Source organism: Bacillus rossius, chromosome 16 (assembly GCF_032445375.1).
Source record: "Bacillus rossius redtenbacheri isolate Brsri chromosome 16, Brsri_v3, whole genome shotgun sequence".
Taxonomy (NCBI): Eukaryota; Metazoa; Arthropoda; class Insecta; order Phasmatodea; family Bacillidae; genus Bacillus; species Bacillus rossius.
This window is the reverse complement of record NC_086343.1, coordinates 45,596,790-45,618,697: the sequence shown is the minus strand read 5'-3', so window position 1 is coordinate 45,618,697 and position 21,908 is coordinate 45,596,790. Positions and strand designations below refer to the sequence as shown.

At 39.6% G+C, this 21,908-nt stretch overlaps 1 protein-coding gene across 6 annotated transcripts in view; it reads right to left on the bottom strand.

The window, feature by feature from the left end:
* LOC134540366 (gastrula zinc finger protein XlCGF57.1-like) overlaps nt 1-21,908 on the bottom strand; it is a 105,480-nt gene that overhangs the window by 72,773 nt on the left and 10,799 nt on the right. For 3 of the 6 annotated variants that reach the window (XM_063383052.1, XM_063383053.1, XM_063383051.1), the window contains exon 1: nt 4,642-4,729. Coding sequence is in view for 3 of the 6 variants with exons in the window: in XM_063383049.1 (XP_063239119.1) it covers nt 4,642-4,728 (87 nt within the window). In the remaining 3 variants the exon portion in view is untranslated. Of the gene's footprint in view, nt 1-4,641; nt 4,730-6,221; nt 6,652-21,908 lie in introns of those variants that run through there. The other 3 variants (XM_063383048.1, XM_063383050.1, XM_063383049.1) reach the window with 2 other exon arrangements.

Genomic DNA, 21,908 nt, shown 5'->3' with positions numbered 1-21,908 from the left:
GCCGATGTTTCTGTGAGTATTTAGATGGTCAAATTTCTTATTTTACGGAGGGTACCTCGGGGAATTCATGTTTCATCAAAGGTTCTAGGCAACTGAAAACATCACTGTTTTGTGCTCAAAGCGAATAAGATGTAACTGCTCAGACAAAGGTGAGTGTTCACTGTTTTTTGCACTTTTGAGCTACATGTAATACCCAGATCCTGATGACACTGACACTGTTGATAATCTTGCTTCCTGGTTTAGTTCAGTTCATCAATAATCCTCTATACTTGATCCTGATTGCATGATATTTTAGGAAATTTGGCAGTGGAATTGGGCGATTGCAAGTAAAATCAACACAGACATTCTACCATACCTTCTCATTTGTTCATAGCTTACATATCTGCAGTAAATGAAAAATGATTTTTTTTTTTTTAATATATTGAGTTTGTTTTTAAAGTTAATTTAAAAAAACCTTTAATTTTAATGTTTAAAAATTACACTTGAGAATGGTTGGAGTTAGAAATATCAAATTGTACCAGTTGTAAGCTTTTTTGATGGAATTTTATGAAAAAACTTCACAGGGGTTGCTTTACAAAAAAAACACGAGATGGAATATTTCAAATTGGTTTTTCTCATAAAGTGACAATTTTACACATTTAAAAAAATTGTTTGTACTATTTTTATTTTAGCCATTTAATATAATTTTGGGATCATTATAGGTTCATGAAATATAAGGCATAAATCAGTGGCATGAATTGAAGGCAGCACCATTCTTGTCAAATTATATAATTTTAACTACTCTAAAGTACGTACGAATATTGATATTTTAAGTACCTACTCACATACTAAGCCATTCATAAGAACTTACACACGTCATATATAATGGGCTACAGACCTATTTTAATGGACAGCATTTACATGAATTATAACGGAAGTTTTCTGGCTTGGCAAATCTTGTGATGCAAGGCTTTGAACTCACGCATTACCTTGCACTCGTATCAAGTTTCCGCAGGTGAAGATCATCGTACCACAACCACTTTATTTCTGCTAGTGCAATTATTGAAGTAGTTTCTGAGGTTATTATAATTACATTATCTTCAGATTGAGTAAATTCATTGCTGTAACTCTAGGCACTCACTAATAAGTTTAGCTGGATTGTAGTGCTTATTTTCTTACGTTTTCTGTTCATTATGTTTTGTACCATACTTTATTTTTGTTAGCAAAAAAATTCCCTGATTCACTGATGAGAGAGCTTGGAAAGCTTATGAACGGAAGAACACATCGCGATCTATTGCCGAGTCTGAAGACCCTGCTTGGCTAGTTCCCTAAAGATATCAATCGTCAGTAACTTCATTAACACTTCAGGTTTCCCATTTCTTGTCTACAAGCATCACAAACTTTTGCTAATTCTGGCAGTCAGGAAAAAGCGAACACCACATAGTCGATGCAATTCTCAGCCTCTTTATTATGATAAGAGTGGTTTGCCTATTCGAATGTGTTAAAACAATTGAGAGCTATCCTCCTATCACCGTTTTCCATTCTAGGTTAGACGTCTTGTACATATGTAACAGTCAAGAAAAATGCTGGTTGAATTCCATTATACAAGTTATTTTCATAGGTAAAAAGGCCTACTATCTATTATACTTAATTCCTGGCACTTTTATAGAAGAACATGCCAACTAATATTCTCACATTAACACAAAAATGTGCCTACTATACACTTCAAAATATAATACACTTCTATATTGGGCACTTTATAAAACTGGTAAACTGGCAGCAGACTGCCAACTTCAGAACCGGGTAGCAGAGGGGACGGTACAAGTCTGGACTTGTAATCTAGGAGGAGTGACTCGCATTACCTGAAGCAAGGAGATCTGAAAATGTTCTTCAACTTCCACTAGTGATGTCTCAGTCCTGCACTACGTCAGCTGGATGAATAACCTCTAGTTGTGCCGACCAACTGTTACATTCCCCATAACCTTCGACCAGTGTGTTCCGTACTTCGTCAGCCTTCACAAAACCTGGCAGAGATGGATCGCCAATAACACATTATATCACAAACACCTGCTGCAGGTATTTCTTTTATCAATATTGTGCTTCCTCTCCCCCGTTTTAGACGGCCGTAAATAAGCTTGTTTTACTCGTCTCTTTTCACCCTTGGAGTTGTAAGAGTTAGGAGCAAAGGAACCTAGGTCTTAAAGTGTTGGTAACTCTCACATTGGCAACAAGAACGGCTTGAAGTTTTTTATTAATTTTTTTTTTTTAATGGTAAAAAAGCAGATGTTTTGAAAAATAGAATTGCTAAGTAAGATTCGTCTAAAGGTGAAACTGCTTAGGCAATACCTAATATCGTGCCATAAATGATGACAGCTTAATCAAACTATGTTGTATGTGTTTTAACATGAGACTGTCAAAACAAATATATTCCACATAACCTTTAGTAATGAAATAATAGCATGTTAACAATAAATACTTTACTAAAAATATCATGATTTTAAAAATGCCAATATCATTGTAATTTATAACTTGCTACGTAAGATATTATTTCCCTGAAAACTGCAATATACCGAGCCTTGCGAACAACACAGAAGTATAAACAACCAGCAGCAACCTGCCCTCCAGGTGAGGAGCACAGACTGACCTGGGAGCGTCTGCTCTCTCGAGCAGAACGGCCGTCCGAGCCGTCCACACACTGTTCCCTGCAAGTGAAACCCACCAGGGTGCTCCGAGAGTTATATAATAATAATTTTAACTGAATTAGTATATGTGACCTTATTGTTACACAAATGATTGTATATATTATATACAGATACCATTATAGAGTTAGCTAGGTTTGTAATACAAAATTTGGTTTTATCGTAGTGCCGAATATTTGTCACGAGAAAAGATTTTTAAATAAAGTTTATTTCCTAACTTTCATTAAGGCTCTTCTGATTGGCACCTTCCTTAATTATTGGTTTAGTGTTGTAAATAATTTGTTTGTAAGGACATCTATTTATTGGATCACCTTGTGCAGATGTGTGCAAAAGTTACAAAATAAGAAAAAATTAATTTTTAAAATTAAGCATATTTTTAAGGCTGCTCCCAGATAGGTGTCTGAATTGTGGCTTGCTGTCAGGATGAGAAAATGCCACAGTACTAATATGATGCTGGGATTATTATTCTCCAGTGATTTCTTTTATTGCAAAAATCTATGCCATAGCCAGTCATGCTTAGTGAGAGTGAACAATAACACACAAATAGCCATTAGTTTATGTAAATTATGACTTTTAAAATTGGTTAGCAGTCTAATAAATAGTAGGCCTACGTATCTAAGTGAATGACTTGGTATGTGAGTACTAAAAATAGAGAGTAGTTCAAACTAAATAATTTTTTAAAAAAAATTGGTGCTACTAAATTACCTGCCCTCGACTGATGCCACTGCTTTACGCCTGATATCTCATGAACCTATAACGATCCCTCAATGATACTGTTGCGAAGCCTGCAGACAGTTGGTCTAACTGGACATGCCCGGTCCCTCTCCAAGACCTGGGCACCACCGAGTCTCTGAGCGGCTCTGCCCCCTGACCCCCGGGGCGCCTGGCGCTGAGGGTCTCCGAGAGACCGTCGTCCCTGGCTGCGCAGTGCAGCTCCTGGGACTCTGACAGGCCTTGGCGAGGGGGAGCTATATAACACCTGGCAACAAGTGCCGAGGGTCGAGTGGAGTGTGGTTGAGTGACGTGTGCGCAGGAGGCGGGGGAGGCATGCAATGAGAAGAGGCGCGAGTGACTTGCGAGGTGCGAGGCACAGAGGAGAATTCCCAAGTCAATGGCGGCAAGCAGAAGAGTTTTTCGGCGCCGAGTGGCTCCGAGGACCTGAGTAATGGCAACAGTGGTGTACAAAAACAGAGGAAAGGACAGAGATTTTTTTAACAGGGTAAATGATCTTAGCTATTAAGAGATAGTTGTTAATATTATTGTGTATTAGAGCAGTCAATTAATTAACAAATTTATTAATTAGGTTTTCTTTTTTAAACCCTGTTTTATTCCCTAAATTTACATAACAATATTAGAAACATGAAATTAATATGGTAAAAATAAGTATTTCAAATATTTTCAAATTATTTCAAGTGTGTCTTTTTGTACAAACAAAATTTGAAATATTAATAATTTTTTTTATACAATATTGTATCAAATTGCATGTCACACGAAAACTCATTAAAATGAGATAAATTTGAGCTTTCTAACACCATTTCTTCCTGAGTGATCAGAAAATCAGATACACCTATGGAAAATTCAAAGATTTTTTTTTTTTGCAAAATTTTAGTGTAATAAAATTGACTGAATAAAAAAAAATCAATTCATTCTTTAGAAATTCTTTGAAATCCAAGAGGTTCCCGTGGTATTTGAAATGAAATCTGCTTATTTGACGTGAAATCCTCCAAAACAGCCTTGAAGTCTGGGAAAATTGGTGTGTTTCAGCAAATTGAAAATGAATAAATATTGATGTAAGATTTTACATTCGCTGTAATTCCCCTCAAATTCGTGGCCCTACCCACTTCCGAGTTTCTTACAATTAAGAATTCAAAAAATTGGTTTTGGGGGAAATTAAGGCCATCCCCATTATGTGATCCCCCCCAACAGGGAAAAGACGGCAATGTAGATAATCACCAGCCCTTACCTTGACCTCCTCCTTCACGCTCGACAACCCTCCGTCACACGGCTCCAGCCTCACTGGATCCTCGAGGCACGTGCGTTCTGTCGCCATCTGCAAGACACAGCACGCAACACGCCAGATGAGTCCTCGCAGACTTCACCATTTCCTGCTCTGGTTTATGAGGTATGTCACAGGAAAAACCTCAAGAATGGACAAGATGCATGAACACAGGGAGAACAAGATAAATCAGCGGACGTCAAATGTTGAATCTCTAGACGGCAGAAACTGTTCAGTGAAAGGAATTAAGTTAGAAATGGAATGTAAACCACCAATGGTTAAAAATGCCTGATGAGCACTCCTGACAACACAAACTACCAATTTTGAGAGCTATTAAAATGTAAACTAAAATATTGCACACACCTTTCACAGAGAGGGATGGTATTCATATTTATGTCTTGAGCAATTCCTTCGTCAAGAAATTCTCATATGCATTCTTATTTAAATACTTGTGTGCCATAGACATTGCTTGAGATAATCTCAAGTGATCGCAAACAAGACAGTCTTGATGATGACCATGTTATGATAGTCCCATGCTTCTTATTTCTGAGAGGGCATTCTTCTGTCTCATAGTCGTTGCTTGAGAACACTATCGCAGAAGCATGTTAAATAGTCGTTGAGACTGTGCTTAAGAACATGAATAAGACTCTCTTTGCCACGACTGCTGCAGCCATTTCTGAAGCAATTGCTTGTTCAGATCGCAGTGTAGAAAATGTCTATTTCTCGTGAACCTAGTATTTTTTAACTTACATAAATCCCGTACGAAGTGCTGAAGCCATTTGATAAGTGTTTTAAATGAATTTAGTAGTTCATTGGTTTAGTTATTTCATACTCAATAGGCTTTGTGACATACTTTATGATTTACTTATAATAGGAATAAAATGATATGATCATAAGTAACTTGAACAAGAAAAATTAACCTATATTACATTAGGAAACAAATGTCATATATTGATAAATAAAATAACACTTCCAAGGAACTTAACTACACGCCTGTTAGCCTAAATGAAAATACGAGATGGTTTTCTTCCAGTTAGGATTTAAGTTTGTTATTGGGCCATCACCGGCGGTGCTATGTCCAAAACCTCGGGAAGAACCCAGTGTTGTGGATGTGAATGTCCGCAAAGAGCGCCCGGCTAGTCTCCGGAGCTAAACACCAGAGAGGGGTGGGTCGTCACCCCATGTGGTGGTGCACAGAGTTCGAGATTGCGACAGTTGGTGACCTATTATAACTATTATTGCAGCACTCCCCTGCTCAGCTCAAGATGTTGATGCCTAACTAGCGTAGACGGGTTAAAACTGTTTGGTCACTAGACTTTAATCTCATGCATTTGTCGGGATGCTACACAGCAGCGTTGGTACATCACACTCTATGAAACAATGTACTGTAAACACTAGTGACCTGATTCTGCCAAAGTCTATTCAACCATTCGTCCCGCGGAGTGTGCTAGATACCATAACTGGTCAGTCCCGTGGAGTGGGTTCTACACACAAATATCTGTATAGGATGATAGTGCAGTCGGTAGGAGTGTGCGCGACACAATTACCCGCAGATCTCGGACGGGAGTCGGCCAGTGCCGCACACGGGAGTCACCTGGCGGTGAGCTGCAGCTGAAGAAGGTTAATCCCTCCTGTGAAATGGTTCGGAGTCACAGCGGTTAGCGTAGACCACGGCTCCAGTTTAATTACTCATGGAACAGAACGAATCGCTCAAAGTTTCAACATTGAAGGCTCAACGCGTGAGCTCTGAACGGAGGCTGGATGCAGACTGCCGGAGATGGGGAAGGGGCGCGAGAGGGGCGGAAGCATGCTCTCGTGCAAAAAACATGCAAACAAAGCTTAAAGTATTCTTAAGTAGACTACAGCATTTCTTTATAATTGGCCCTGCGCGGACATGATCGAGGGTGCGTGCCCCAGCGGGGACGGATATTAGCGGGTTGGCGACCATAGCAGGTACCACGTCAATGCCCACTGACACGTTTTTAAACAATGCTTGTTTCTTTGTCTCTCTTGGTAAGATATTTGTTAGTTACAATTTATAAATGTATGATTATAAGATAATAGGTATTCAATTAGCATATTTAAAAAAGGTGAATTGGTAGCATTTTGAATTGTTACAATAAACCTAGCACAATTATTATTATTATTATGAAATAGCTCAATGAGCTGTCTTATTAGTGTTATTACGAATATATCATAAATAAACTACATTAGGGTTAGCATTTCGCGAGATAGGAAAATGAAATGGAGAAATGGAAAATGGATTTGGTGTGAATAATGCAACTGTAAGAAAAAAATTGATAGTATAGAATCACTGCAGTAAAAACAGGAAAGGTAAGTGGGGTTGAATGGATGCAAAGTTTTTGTGTTTTTTAGATGTTTTATGTGTATGTATTGTTATGTGTTAGGTGACAGTTGCATATTTAATTTAGGTGAAATATTGATATACGTAATCATACAATAGATTTAATTACAAACAAGGTTTCTTAGGGAAATTGGTATTTTATGTGGTGAAAGAGAGACTTTTACAATAAAATTTTTGCTGTGTAGTATAATTTGCGATACCGGTCAATAAATTATGGAAAATAATATTACAAGAAAAATTCACTGTAACATGAAATAGACTGGAGTGTAATTTATGATAAATAAGATGTTTCGAGATAATATTCCATGGGTACCTATTGTGAAGTAAAATACAGTCCCATGCAGTATAGTCTATTATGCGATACTGGTAATTAAATTGTAAAGAAATAATTTTTAAAAAAATTCCCAGGTATAAAGAAGTAGAATGCAGTTCCACGCTGTCTACTGTATGTGCTAAAACAGGAAAGAATTGTGGTATCGTTAAGTAGACTACAGTACCCACCCGGTATAGTGTATTTAGCAATATTGATATTTAATGTATTAAAAGTAAGAATTGATAGGAAATATATTCACGGTATTGTGAAGAAGACTCAAGTCCCAACTGGTCTATTGTACTTTCGATACCAGTAAATAATTTATTGAAAGTAATAAATAATAGAAAAAATGATTGCAGTACCTATCGTGAAGTAGACTACAGTTCACCTGTTCTAGTATAGTAGGTACCGGTTTTAATTCTTTATAGCTCACGTCTCTCGCTACTTCATTTTTCAGAATCACAACGTTTTATAATAAATAGGACAAGTTTATGATTCTTATAATTCATGAAAATAATTCAATTTATATCATGTACAGAAATAATGTCTTTAATAACGAAATTTCAGAACCGCAAAATAGACTAGAACCAAATTGAGGGGGGGGGGGGGGGAGGGGGGATTATAGTGTAGTTTACGATACTGATAAAACATAATGTTCAAAAAATGTAATACGTGAGAAATAGTGTATTTATAGTTCCCCACTCAAAACCCCCATATTCCCGCGCTTGTCCCATAAGAATGTTGGGGTGGTAATGACGTAAGCGACGCCAACTTGGTGACGTCATTAGTAATGTTATGGAATCATAAAATGCACTAGTCCCCGGGATCTTTCGACGTACTAAATTAAAACAGCGAGCATCACGTACCACAGGATCAGTGTTTACAGGATCATACCTTCAAGGGATAAACTTGGATACGTGATACAGAACAATTAACCGATTTTTTTTTAAAAACATGAAGCAATTAATATCTTTTGTATGAATTTATAATAGAATCAAACTTATAGTGGTAGGTAGGCCTATATGTACACAAATGCATGCATTCCTACTATATTGCACATTATTATCTTACGTTTTAACAGCCCTTGAAATTGGCAGTTTGTGATGTTAGGAGTTTTTAAAAGGCATTTTTAAGGGCAAGTACGGTATGTACACCAATCCCTCGCATAGCACGTCTTCACTTAATGCGAATTCAGTTAGCACGATGTAAATTTTACTGCCCTAGTCTCGAATAGCACGTGTAAATTTCAGTTAGCACGAAATCGCCACAGGCTAAAAAAAATCTCGGAAACGACGCGACGTCAGGTATGGAATTCGAGGGGGGAAGAGTGGTTTGGAATGCGAGGGGAAAGAGATGCGCACGCAGATAAACAAACACCGGGCCGTACTGTTGATGCCCGGCCGTAGACCAGGCCGTACCGTTGATGCCCGGCTGCAGACCAGAAACCAAAGCAGATGAAATTGGACACGTTTTTTAAAAAAAGCAAGATGATAGTGTTAATTTCACCCCAGAAAATATTTAACTAACTTTTATGTTTTGTATATGTACATATTGTACATACAGTAAACTCCCGGTATATCGCGCCCCGATTGATCGCAGAATCGGGTATATCGCGGGTCAAACCATGTCCCCCAGTCAGAAATGAATAATAATAATGGAATAAATGGTTGACAGCCGATTAGGATAATTTTGCGTTGTAACTAACAAACTAAGCATCGGGCAGAAAAAAGCCTAGGCGTAGAAAATGTCCGCAGTGAAATTCTAAACAAGATATCTCCGTACATTATTCCTCTATCTTGTAGGGTTTTCAAATTATGGTCCAATCCAGCCCAGTGATATTTTCTGAAACACTAGTTCTTAACGTCGCTTTATCTCACAAATGAAGCATCGGACAGGGGACCTGATAAAGCCCACCATCCAGCGACATTGTCAGCGTGACTCGGCTGGGGATTGATGTTGGATAGGCTTGGTTGTCGGCAAGCGCTGGGTAGGGAGAGGCTAGCCGAGAACATGGAGAGAGGTAGAGATTAGAGCGGGCAGAAACACCAGGGGGAGTGGGGGAGGGAATGTGTTAACGCAGCACACAGGCAGAGCATGAGTCACTTGACTGAGCAGCGTCGCTGCGTACAAGGCAAAATCAGGTAGTCCGGTGTTTAAAATTCCACTCCAGAATCCTAATTGGTACTTTACTGGACATCTGTATATAAATGTTTTGTTACAACTTAAACCTACAGACGTAATATTATTGGGTAATTCATTGTATTATACAAGTTCATCTTTTTACTTTGGTATAATGTTTTAACATTAAATAGTAAAGTAAATCGGCTAGCGTATTTTTAATCTTTGCCCAGTAATTCCCAGTGGTCCAATATTTACGTGAACCATACTGTACCACTTTTGCCGTGAGGTAGTAAACAAGTCCCGGAAATGTTTATGTGTAGCGGTCTCCCGACCTTTAAACAGAGGCTGGGGAATATAACACTTGCCGATCCGAGCCACACACACTCAGCAACTCGACACAGCGTTTGGTGAAATAAGTAAAGACAAAGTTTAACACGGTTTTTAATACGGCGTCACTGATGCGCTAAAATTAAATTGGCGCAATTTTTGTTTCCCACATGTGACCATTTATAATTTACTGTAAGCATGGATAATAAAGTTTAACCACTTGACACGATAGACGATTCTTTATTTTTTATTGTACGAATGCTAGAATCGTTTTTTTTCCTGTATCTGCGGCCTGCTTCTACAAAAGACAAGCTATCTGTAAGTAAATCTAGAATTTTTATTTTGTCAATCAAACTCGGTACTTTGCGATTCATATTCGGTTTGAAGTATCACTACGGCCTTTCTTTTTAGAAGACTTTGACCACAGAATCGTGTGTAACCGCACACACTGCACTTACTTTGTTACGGACACTGACGAAGCAGATACTGTGGCTAACACCACGAGACTGGCAGCAGCAGCTTGTGTGCCGCACATGTGTATGGCGGCGTGTGGCGCGCTCGTAGGCCGTGCGACAAACTGTGCGCGGCACACGGAAAAATAAAAACAATTCAACATTTAATATTTATCTTTAAAATTTATTATTTTTATTTTTTCACCCGTGTTTAGTGGAAACTGCGGATGCAAAGTCCGCACAAAGGCGGGCCGTCTATACTGTGCGTGCTTGCCGACCTATTAGAACACAGGCGGTGTTTTATGCCTTTTGACCTTGGTCACATCGAAACATCGCGGTTATGCAACAACGCGGGTAAAAGTTATGTCCCCCGACAACCGCGTTAAATAGGGAGTGTACCCGTATTTTAATGTTATGTTTGTGCTCTAGGGAAAATCTAAATCTGTTTATCTGTTAACTGATTTGTTTACATAGCCGCTTTTATAAGAGGGGTGCATAACAAACTAAATGTTTACATATGGCTGTGTGTTTTAAAGTTATATAAAACCGGTTCTTAATTTCATAAAAGTGTTTTAATTTTGTTAAGTTTTAAACGTAATAACAAAGGATCCAGCTGCTTGCAACAGCAGGCAGACAGACGCGCGCGCGTGTTGAAGGTCACGCCTGGGCGGGCAAGCCAACCTGCTGACTGACGGTAAATATGTTACCACTTATCTCCCGTTACACTGTGCCATGTTTTCTTTATCTAACGTATTCGGTGGTAGGCTTAAAAAGATAAATGATATGACATATGCATTTTCAAGTATTATTCTACGCATTTATATTATGTAAAGATTACTTCCCTACACATCTTGGAACACATTAAATAATTTAGCCTAATATTTATGGGGACTAATGCTTCAGAATACGTGATTTCGATTAACACGAACATTTTTAGGAACGAATTAGTCGTGCTAAGTGAGGGATTGGTGTATTTATAAACTGGATGGCGGTAAACATTAAGATTATACGTTTTTGTATGGTGGTAGGTATATTAAAAACACATGTACATATTTTAGTTTACGTTTTAACAGCACTCAAAATTTGCAGTTTGTGTTGTTTGGAGCTCTCAACTGTATTTCCAAGGACTAGTATTTACAATCTGGGAGGTGGTCAAATAGAAACTGATATGTTTAATAATGCACCACACCCACTACTAAGTACATATTTTCATCTATTCTAGTTTCAGATACCGGTATTTAAATTTTTGAAAAAGGTAAGTTAAATAATATTTTATCAGTAATGTAAAGTAGAATACAGTTGTGCCTTGACTATTCTATTTTCCAAGACTGGTATTATATTCTTCATAATTAACATTTAGGTACCACAACATTAATGTTCGAGAATCATGAAGATTTGTAATAAATATAACACGGTTGTATATTTCAAGATACCGCGTAAAATGTTAACGTCTGCAGGTATTATTTCTATGAAAATGAAACATCAGTATCGCAAAACAGAAAACACAAGTTGTGGGGGAGGGGGGGGGGGGGGAATTATAGTTTATGATACATGAAAATTATATTATTATAAACATGACGCGTTTTTATTTTCACACAGTTCGCTGCCCAAATCATATACCCGCGCTTGTCCCATCCTGATTTGCACACACAGTAAAAGTTTATATTTGGGTAAATATGTAGGTACTTGTGCGATGTGTTAAAAAAAAATTTTTTAATCCGAAAATATTTTTATTATATGCTCTTTAACTTCCTCTTTTCATTAAACCCGGCGGGGAAGCACGGTACAACTATAGTACTTGTTCCGATCTGGAGCTGGAATTCGACGCTAGCTTAGGGTGACCAAACATCCTGTTTTTTAACGATCGTACACGGGGTCCCGAAAAAGTCTCCCGGGACGCCTAAATGTCCCGTATTTACGTTGGGTTGATGATACACTTTTGTTGCGCCTCTCCTCGGGCCGTCTTCCCCCCTCCGTGACAGTTGAACATTTAATGGACGGATGAAAGGAACAAGATGGGAGTGGATACCCTTTCTTCAATCTTGCAGGTACTCTACAATTTAAAAATGGACTGTTCTAGTTTTTACAACTTTATATTGGAAAAGAAAGAGGTTTTAAAATTGGCTGGAACGAAACAAAAATTTCCCCAATTGAAATCCTAAAGATTTTAACATAACTTTTACCAACAATTTTAGTTATCTTGTTTGTACTGCAACATGTTTGTTTTGACAGTTTAATTATTTATTATTATTTACGATTTATTTATTTTGTTTGCTCTATGTCTAATATTATTTATTTTCAGAAACGGCAATTTATTGTTATGTATGTCTATGGAAAAGTGATTCTTTGGATTTTTACCGGACTATTTGAACTAGGTATTGTTGATACCCCTCTAAGGACTAATGAACTTGAAAACTGTAAACGGTAAAATTAACGCCGTGATTTTATTATGTAAATTATTATTTTAATATTTGTTTATTTAAATTGTACGTGAAATTTTGTTATCCGCGCAATTGTTGCGTTCGGATTTCACGTTTTTGTTAAGAAATTAAGTAACCGATTTTGGTTTTTGGCCAATCACAGGCCACCATTTAAAAGTTGAGTTTTACTGGCTTATTTGGAGAAGCTAGTAAGAAAGGGAGTTCTACAATGGCCAGCTGAAAGAGCGGCAACTTCGTGACGTCGGTGATTATAAATCCTGAAAATTAGCTATTTAGCAACAGGCATCCCGGATAGAGGATGATAATTATGAATCATTAGGGAGTCCAGAATATTTGAATAGGATTTATCTAAAAAGATAAATAATATAGGAGTGAAAATCGTGAGTAATAAAAGTGCCCAGATTTTGTGTCCTCATCTTATGCACAGATCACGCAACTCCCGTTTTTACGTCACATCGTCGCCGGAAATAAATATAAACATTGATTTTCTGAAGTAAATTGACTTTATATATGATTTGAATAATACATACTTGGATATAAATTTTACGATTTTACACACTAATTAACAGACTCAGAGGTCCTATGGATAAGAGGCTCTGAGCTCTGCCGATGACATTTTGAACCTAACTAGCCGAGGTAAATTGATTTTAAGTTCCCTAAAACATTAATTAAAAACTGTGTAGTGTCAATGAACCCGAATAAAGACTTTTGTAAATATTTAAATGTGCGCAACATAAATCCTGGTAATTGAACTTTTATTGGATTTATATGATGTCAATTATAAGTTAGGTTGTTGTTTTGGATATAAATAATAATTAAATTAAATATATTAATAAGAGTAAAATTTTGAAATCGTTTTTTCATTGGGAATAAATAATTATATATTTTATATTCAAAGTGTTGTGTTATGTTATTTGCAGTTTCAGCTACCCCAGTGTATTTTTATGTATGTTTGTTCCCCAATTAAGTAACACTTAACTGTGACCTACCTGATGTCAAAATTACCAGTAGAGAGCCACACAAGTAAAATAAAATTTGTTACACAGTTTTAACACAGCCCAACGTTTTTAGTGTGTGGAGCATTAAGCTACTGTTGTCACCCCACATAACTAACAGGCAACCCTAGTGGGGCCTATTTAGCACAAAGGTCTCCGCACATATTAATTTGGAGCCCATACGGTGGGGCCGATATTGAGGTTAAGGGACAGCTCAACATTTTTTTTTGTGTGTGTAAATTCTGTACCATCCCAGTATTGTGTGCAAGTGCACTATTTGTGTAACACATTATCTTGTCAGTTACTTCATTACACAACACTATGGCCAGCGAGCAAAACGTATACTTTCTGCGGGACAGATCACGAAGTGTAGGTGAGGAGTATGCTACTGCACAAACTTCAAGCAGTGAATCACATCCTACATCATCTGCAGGGAATTCGCCTGTAATCACCTGTGAGGAGAGATTAGGGCGGCCCACATCTCCCCTAATCATGGAACAGGAAAGCCTGAATGACACTGTCCTTCACACAGCTACACCCCAGGACAGCACTCCTACTCCACCACCAGTGACACTAGAGGCATTGATGCAGATCTTGCTGCAGACGAATGCTCAAATGAAGCAGACCGATTCGAAATTGGAGCAAAACAACACTGCTCTCACCGAGAAATTAGAGCAAAACAACACTGCTCTCACCGAAAAACTAGAGCAAAACAACACCAATCTCACAGCTGAGTTGAGGGCTGGATTGGAACAGACCAAGGCTGGATTGGAACAGACCAATGCTGCCATGGAACAGAACAATACCAGCATAAGGAATCTCGAGCACAGCATCGAGGTTAGACTCTCACAACAACACGAGGAGATTCAACAGATAGCAGAACAGGTCTCTCAATACAACAGCAGGGTAGATGGGTTGGAATCTCACATCACGTCCCTAAGGAACATGATGGCCAACGAGCACCGAGGACAGGCCAACGCAAGGGAAGAGGTGCGCGAGCACATACAGCACCTAGAGAGCAGGCTCAGCGACATTGAGGTGGCCACCGCTACACTGAGGGACAGATTTGAGAATATGTCTGTCCAACCAAGCCCTACAGCTGAATCAGCTGGTAGTAGAGGTCAGGCCCAGGCAAGCGAGTGCCATGGACCTACTGTTCCAACACTGCCCACCACAGGCAAGCAACAGGGCGGCACCGAGTGCTACACTGAGCACCAGCCCCAGGAACAGACACACGTTACCCCCATCACTCACCGGCCAGGTAGCAGGGCGTTCGTGAACACGTCGAGTTTGGACCCCGCTACTCTGATCCACCACCCGGCCAAGCATTGGGCAGAAGCCATGCCCACGTTTTCAGGGAGGGTTACAGAGAACCCGATACGTTTCCTGAAACGCTTCGAGGAGTATGCTGCCACGTTCAATCTCAGCGAGGCTGAGGTGCTAAAGTGCTTCAACAGTGCATTGAAGGGGCAGGCTTTCTACTGGTGGGAGATGCTCAGTGCAACCACCAGTAGCTACAACCACTTCCAGGCCATGTTCCGCCAGCAGTATTGGAGTCTGCGAATTCAGAGCAATCTGCGTGCCCAGCTCCATACCGAGAGGTATGACCCCAGGAAGGGCACAACGCTGGAAGCCCACCTGTCCACAATGTTCGAGAAAACAAGATATCTCGACTTGCCCATGACGGACGAGGAGTTTGTAGCAGCAATTCTGACTCAGCTGCCACTTCGCTACCAGAAACAGTTGTCCGGGCTAACGTACCAAGACATCACCGAGTTCAGGGAGAGGCTCCTGAATTACGACAAACTCAAGAAAATGGACAGGACGCCAGCACCCAAGGAGGACCACGATAGGGTACCTCAACAGAACCGCCAGCCACCCCTGAACAACTACTGGAAGAACCAAGATAACAAGCCAAGGGACAACAGGCAGGCAGCTGTCCACACTATGACGTGGCAACCCAAGGGCAGGGCGCAAAGCTCATATGGCCGGTACGCTACGAGCCAACGCAAGGGCCCGTATAACAAGAGGAAGACCTGGTGGTCAAATGCGAGGAATTACCATAGCGACGAAGAAATGTACCAGCGCAAGAGGAAGGACGACCGCAACGACAACCGCCGCCGCTCCTACTCGCCTGAAGTACGGCCTCCCAGGGAGTCCCGTGACCGACGCCCAAGATCCTCGTCTGAAGACGAGAGAGAGTACGCGAGGAAGTACCGCAAGACGGAGGAACCTCGATACCAGGGCCGTCACGAAGAAACCCGAATGCCACCCCACCATTATTCCCCCCAGACAACAGAGAATCATGGCGGCCAAGCCTATAATAGCCGGTTCTCTGGAAACAAACAACGCTTCCAGAACACGACATTTCCGCCACCATTCCAGGCGCAGCATGCAGGACATCAGGCTGCATACTACCAACGAGGGGAAGTGAACCCGGTAGCAGCCGAGTTCAAGGCTGCAGTGTCCAGCGTCGCAGGACCAAGTAATTGGAACCACAGCGAGGGACCACTACAACGTGTTCCAGGTGGACGTGCCAACCAGGGCACGTTAAACTAGAACGGGTTTCAGTTGGATCACCCCGAACAGAAACCCACTATTCAGGCTCAGGGGTACAAAACGATAAAACTCCAATTTACAGCTGCATCAGCTACGATAAATTTATATGCACTGTTATGCTAAAAGAAAGTGAAAGAGACTTTCTATATAATGAAAATGATGAAAATAGGGTTCATCAAGTTTGTACAGTTTGTCCACATGTGACATTAAAAATTGAAGAATGCAATGTGGATGCATTAATTGACAATGGCGCTGAAGTCACGTGTATCAGTGAGGAGTTGGTGAACTACCTCGAACATCAGGGCATAATACTACCCAAGATACCAGTACCAGCACTCAAGATAATTGGAGTGACATCAAGGGCAAGCCCTATTGTAAACAGACAGGTACTGATAACAGTACACGGCCTAGGCAGACCAAAAGACATGACTGCACTAGTTGTGAAAGGCCTAGCAAAACCGCTAATAATAGGTACTGACTTTCTATCACAATTTGGTGTAGTGATAGATTTTAAACTATGTGCAATTCATTCAAATGACTGTGAAACCCCAGTCACACTCACAGGCAAGTGGCATGTGAGAGAAAATTTTGTGGGAATATTTTACAGTGAACCCATGCACAGGCACATATACAATGCACAAGCAAGTGAGCAACTTCAGGCATCACTTGAAGACATAAGACAGTCACTACAGGAGGTGAAGAGTGTATCACCCAGTCAGCTGCAACAACTGTTTGGTGTACTGGCCAACTTTCAGTCAGTATTCTCTGACAAGCCAGGCAGAAACAGATTCTACCAAGCTAAAATTAAAATAAATGAGGAGGCACCGTACCACCGCAAATGCTATCCCATTCCGGTGAAGTACGTTCAGGAAGCCACAGCCTACCTACAACTTATGATTGATTGGAATGTGATCAGGAGAGAAGCAAGCCCCTATGCTAACCCCATAGTTTGTGTGAGTAAACGAGATGGAACAGTAAGACTGTGTCTCGATGCTAGGGAGCTCAACAAAATTACAGTCAAGGACAGGGAAAGTCCTATACAAACGGCAGAAATTTTAAGATTGTATCAAGGTGTGAAGTATCTCACAACCATGGATCTGTCGTCAGGCTATTGGCAGATACCATTAGAGCCTAACTCCTGCCAATATACATCATTTCTGTTCAGGAATCAACAGTATGTGTTTACAGTCATGCCATTTGGACTGTGTAACGCAGTGGCTGACTTTACGAGATGTCTAGACGCAACCTTAGGACCCGAGTGTCAGGGATTTGCAAGGGCGTATGTCGATGACATATAAATAACATCATCAAATTTTGAAGAGCACCTGCAGCATGTTGCCACAGTACTGCAAAGACTGCAAGAGGCAGGCATGACTGTGAAAATTAGAAAATCTGTATTCTGCAGAGAGGAATTACCCTTTCTAGGACACATCCTCACACCTGAAGGCATCAAGACAGCCCCAGACAAGCTGCAGAACATTCAGGAATTTCCTACACCGAGGAACGTGAAACAGCTGAGAGCGTTTCTTGGAATAATTGGGTTTTACAGGATTTACTCCAACCAAGTTGCACAGTGTGCAGTTCCGCTGTTCAGCCTATTGAAGAAAGGTCAGGCATGGATGTGGAGTGAAGAGCACGAGCAAGCCTTCCTCAGCCTGAAGAACTTGTTCCTGACTGAACACGTCATCTACCATCCAACCCAAGGGAAGGAATTTCTGTTATACACAGATGCCTCAGACACAGCCCTAGGATGCAAGCTTGCACAGGAGGAAAACGGAGTTGAAAAGACTGTAGCGATGGCTAGTCGCACCCTCAGCCAGGCAGAGAGAAATTACACTGTTACAGAGCGAGAGGCTCTGGCCATTATTTGGGCACTCCAGAAGTACAGGGATCTGCTACTTGGAGAAACAGTGAAATTGTTAACAGATCACCAGGCGTTAACATGCCTTAAGGCAGGCAAGCTATTTGGGAGCCACCTTACGAGATGGTTGTTGCTACTGCAGGAATATGATATTCATATCAACACCACTGCAGATTACCTAAGTCGCCTGCATGAACTACAAGAAAGTTCAACATCTACATCAAAACGTCAGAAGGAATTTCTAGTGGCACCAGTATCCACAGAGATATTCAAAACCAACCCTAAACTCCGAGATATCCTGAAGGATATAAAATGTAAACAACAAGCAGATGAGTACTGCAAAAGCACCATCAACCAGCTGCAGAAGCAGTCAGCTGATAATAAAATTCACCAGCATTTCTGTTTATCAGAAGAAAATGTTTTGTTTGCCCAGTCAAGGAAGAGAGGCATTTTCGAAGATCACTGGAAACCAGTGATACCAGCCGATTTGAGGCAACCAATCACCTGGGAACTACATGTAGCCTTGGGACATGTAGGGAGCAAGAAGCTCATTGAAGCATTAAAGAGGCAAGTGTATTGGCCTAACATGTCACGCTATGTAAGCAAGGTCACAAGTGCCTGTGACCTATGTCAGAAGGTGAAACCACCTGGACAACACCTGCATGGAGAGTTGCAGTCCATCATTCCAACAGCACCATTGGAATTGTTATCAGTTGATTTATTTGGCCCCCTACCACAGTCAAAGGGAGGAGTTAAGTATGTTTTTGTGATGCAAGATGTTTTCACAAAATTCACAAAATTGTATGCAATTGTGAACCCAACTGCAAAAGCAGTTATGCAAAAATTAAAAACTTTCGTTGAAGAAATTGGTTTACCTAAAGTGGTATTGTCAGACAGAGGTACCCAGTTTACCAGTGATTTATGGCAAACCGGAGTCGGGAAATTAGGTGCAATACCTACAACTATCAGTGTACGACATCCACAAAGTAACCCTGTGGAGAGACTCATGAGGGCAATAGGGAGTCTGTTACGTACGCTATGCCATAACTCGCAGCAATCATGGCGAGATAAGTTGCCATATGTAGAGTGCGTTATTAACCATACTGTACATGGTTCTATTGGAGTTACCCCTGGAGAAGCTATTAGCCTGAATATGTCGGTGGCGATCAACCCGAAGTATTTACCCCGATGTGAACCAGTCCCTAATGAAGAAGCAAGACTACCTACAGGAGAGGAGGTAGAAGCTCTAGTGAAGAGGAAGTTGACAGCAGAAGCTGACATACGACGCAGGAGGAAACCAGCATCAAAGTTATCAAAATTTAAAGTTGGAGACCAGGTACTGAAGAAGACAACTCCAGTAAGCAAGGCCTGGGAACATGTAACCAAGAAGTTGTTTTTATTATTTGAAGGTCCTTATGTCATCACAGACATAGTGCAAGAGAATTGCTACACTCTATCAGAGCCAGCAACAGGCCGACCAGTAGGCCGTTATAATATAACGCAGCTAAGGGAATACAAGAGCCCTACTACTATGTAAGCAGTACCGACCTAAGCTGGGAATGCCTCGTGATGGTACAAGGTATAGTACCATAAACAGCTGAGAGCAGTCTAAGTGTAAGTTTCAGACCAGGGATCTGAATTGTACGGATGAGTAAGTGTATGTCACTGTGATTATGTGATCTAGTACGCCATGTGAGGCGTAGTGCAGCCACTGTAATTTGTAATGTTAAGCGGAGGTGTAATTCCCGCTTGTTTCTGTGTAAAGGTGAAGTGAAATGCCACCTATGCAGATATTTACCCTGTGGTTATGCGGAAGTGTAATTCCCGCTATATTGCTGTATTTGAGGTGAAGTGAAATGCCACCCATACAGATGTTATTGTAGCCTGCGAAGCTACCAGTGTACAATGTGTATTGTATTTATGTATCAGTTGGCTTGCACAATTCCTCGTATGAGTATGAACTCAAATGTCACGAAGGCATATATTTGACACTAGACTAGCCTATACATATGTGAAGCTGTACTTACGCTGTACTAACAAACGAGAAGAAATTAAGCTTATTTAGTGTCGATGTAACTATGTGGTATGATACCCCATCCTGCTGTGTAAACATAGATAAACACTGGCATGCAAAGCATCTCTAAAAGCACATAACACTGCGCAACTACAAGCAGAATAATATTATGCAGGTTACCTTGATTTATTGATGATGCTGAGTAATCCAATATGCGTAGTAATGTTGATGATGAAAATAAAAAAATAAAAAAATCACTGAATTTTCTACTATTTATAGAAGAACTCACTAAGATTTTAAAACTTCACTGTTTTATTACCATTTCTGGGATGAATTTAGGGAAAAGAATGGTCTTTAGGATTGCATTCTCCCCAGAATGCAGATTAGAAAAATATGCACTCATTTCGCATACAAATCCAATCAGATTTAGTTGAAATATTTATTTTACTAAACTTTGGATGTCAAGGTATTGACATTCTATGAAATGAAAACACAAAATTTTGAAATCGATGATTTTTAAGGATTTATTGGGAGAAGCCCCTATACAAAAATTACGTCGTCTCAACACTATTCACTCGCAGCACTGTTATAGTTGTTTGAGTAGTATTCTTCGAATGATGTGAAGAATAGCGAAGAATGTGGATCTGAAAAAACTCAGGATCTAAGCCCTTTGTCGCGAGAAGTGAAGATACTCCGGCAAACAAGTGTCCACAAGCAACTTCGCCTAACAGAAGTTTTAAAATTGAAAAAGCAAGAAAATTTTTCTTAAAAAGAAATGAAAAAGATATTGAACATGTGATACCATATGTTGAAAGACATCCTGATACAGCAAATTTGTGAAACAGCTGATTGGTAAAAGGAACCTTAGCTACACTGAAGCCAGGAGCCTCAGTAGATTACAAGACTCATGTTACTGATAGTAACCAAGATGAGATGAAAGGTGAACACTTATTCAACCCAGCGAGACCGCTACGGGATGAAAACAACAGTAATGAAAGATGAGAAGAGGAAGATAAAACCTCTACAGCTGTTGAGCTGAGCACAACAGACTGAAGTTGGAAAAGTTACTAAGTTTGTAATTGTGTAATCCAACGATTTCTCTGTATAGGAGATAATGAAAACAATGTGTAAAGACACTATGAAATTTTAATTGTACAACCTGTAAACATAACGAAATGTAAATGTTATGATATGTAAATGTTATTGTGTATATATATATAATTATGTGTAAATGATATGTTTTATGATCAATTGCTAATATGTACTATGTAAACATAACAATGAACTATTAATTGTTAATATGTATATGATATGATATATATTCTTTGATGAAATGTTAACAAGTGTTATGAAATGCAAATGTAAATTGCAAGCTAAATATGCTATAGTTAAATGCAAATATTTTTTAATAATGAAATGTAAACATGTGAGTTACAAACATTGAGTAATGAATAGCAATTATGTTAGCTATCAATATGTTAATAATGAAAAGCAAAACATGTGAGGTTTAATATTCAATAATGATATGTATAATGAAATGTTTTGTGAAAGGTAGGAAATCTCATGAAATGAGAACACAAACAAGCAAATGCACTGTGATGCATATTAATCAAGTACGAACTAACAATGTGATATGTTAGTAGCAAGCAAAATGCTAATATTGAATTTATTGGTTATTGATAACCATGCATTGTTATGCAAGAATTGAGATCTAATAATTAATTGTATTTTTTTTTCTAACAATGATGTTAATAATGCGAATGATATATGTTAAGTTAAGAATTTT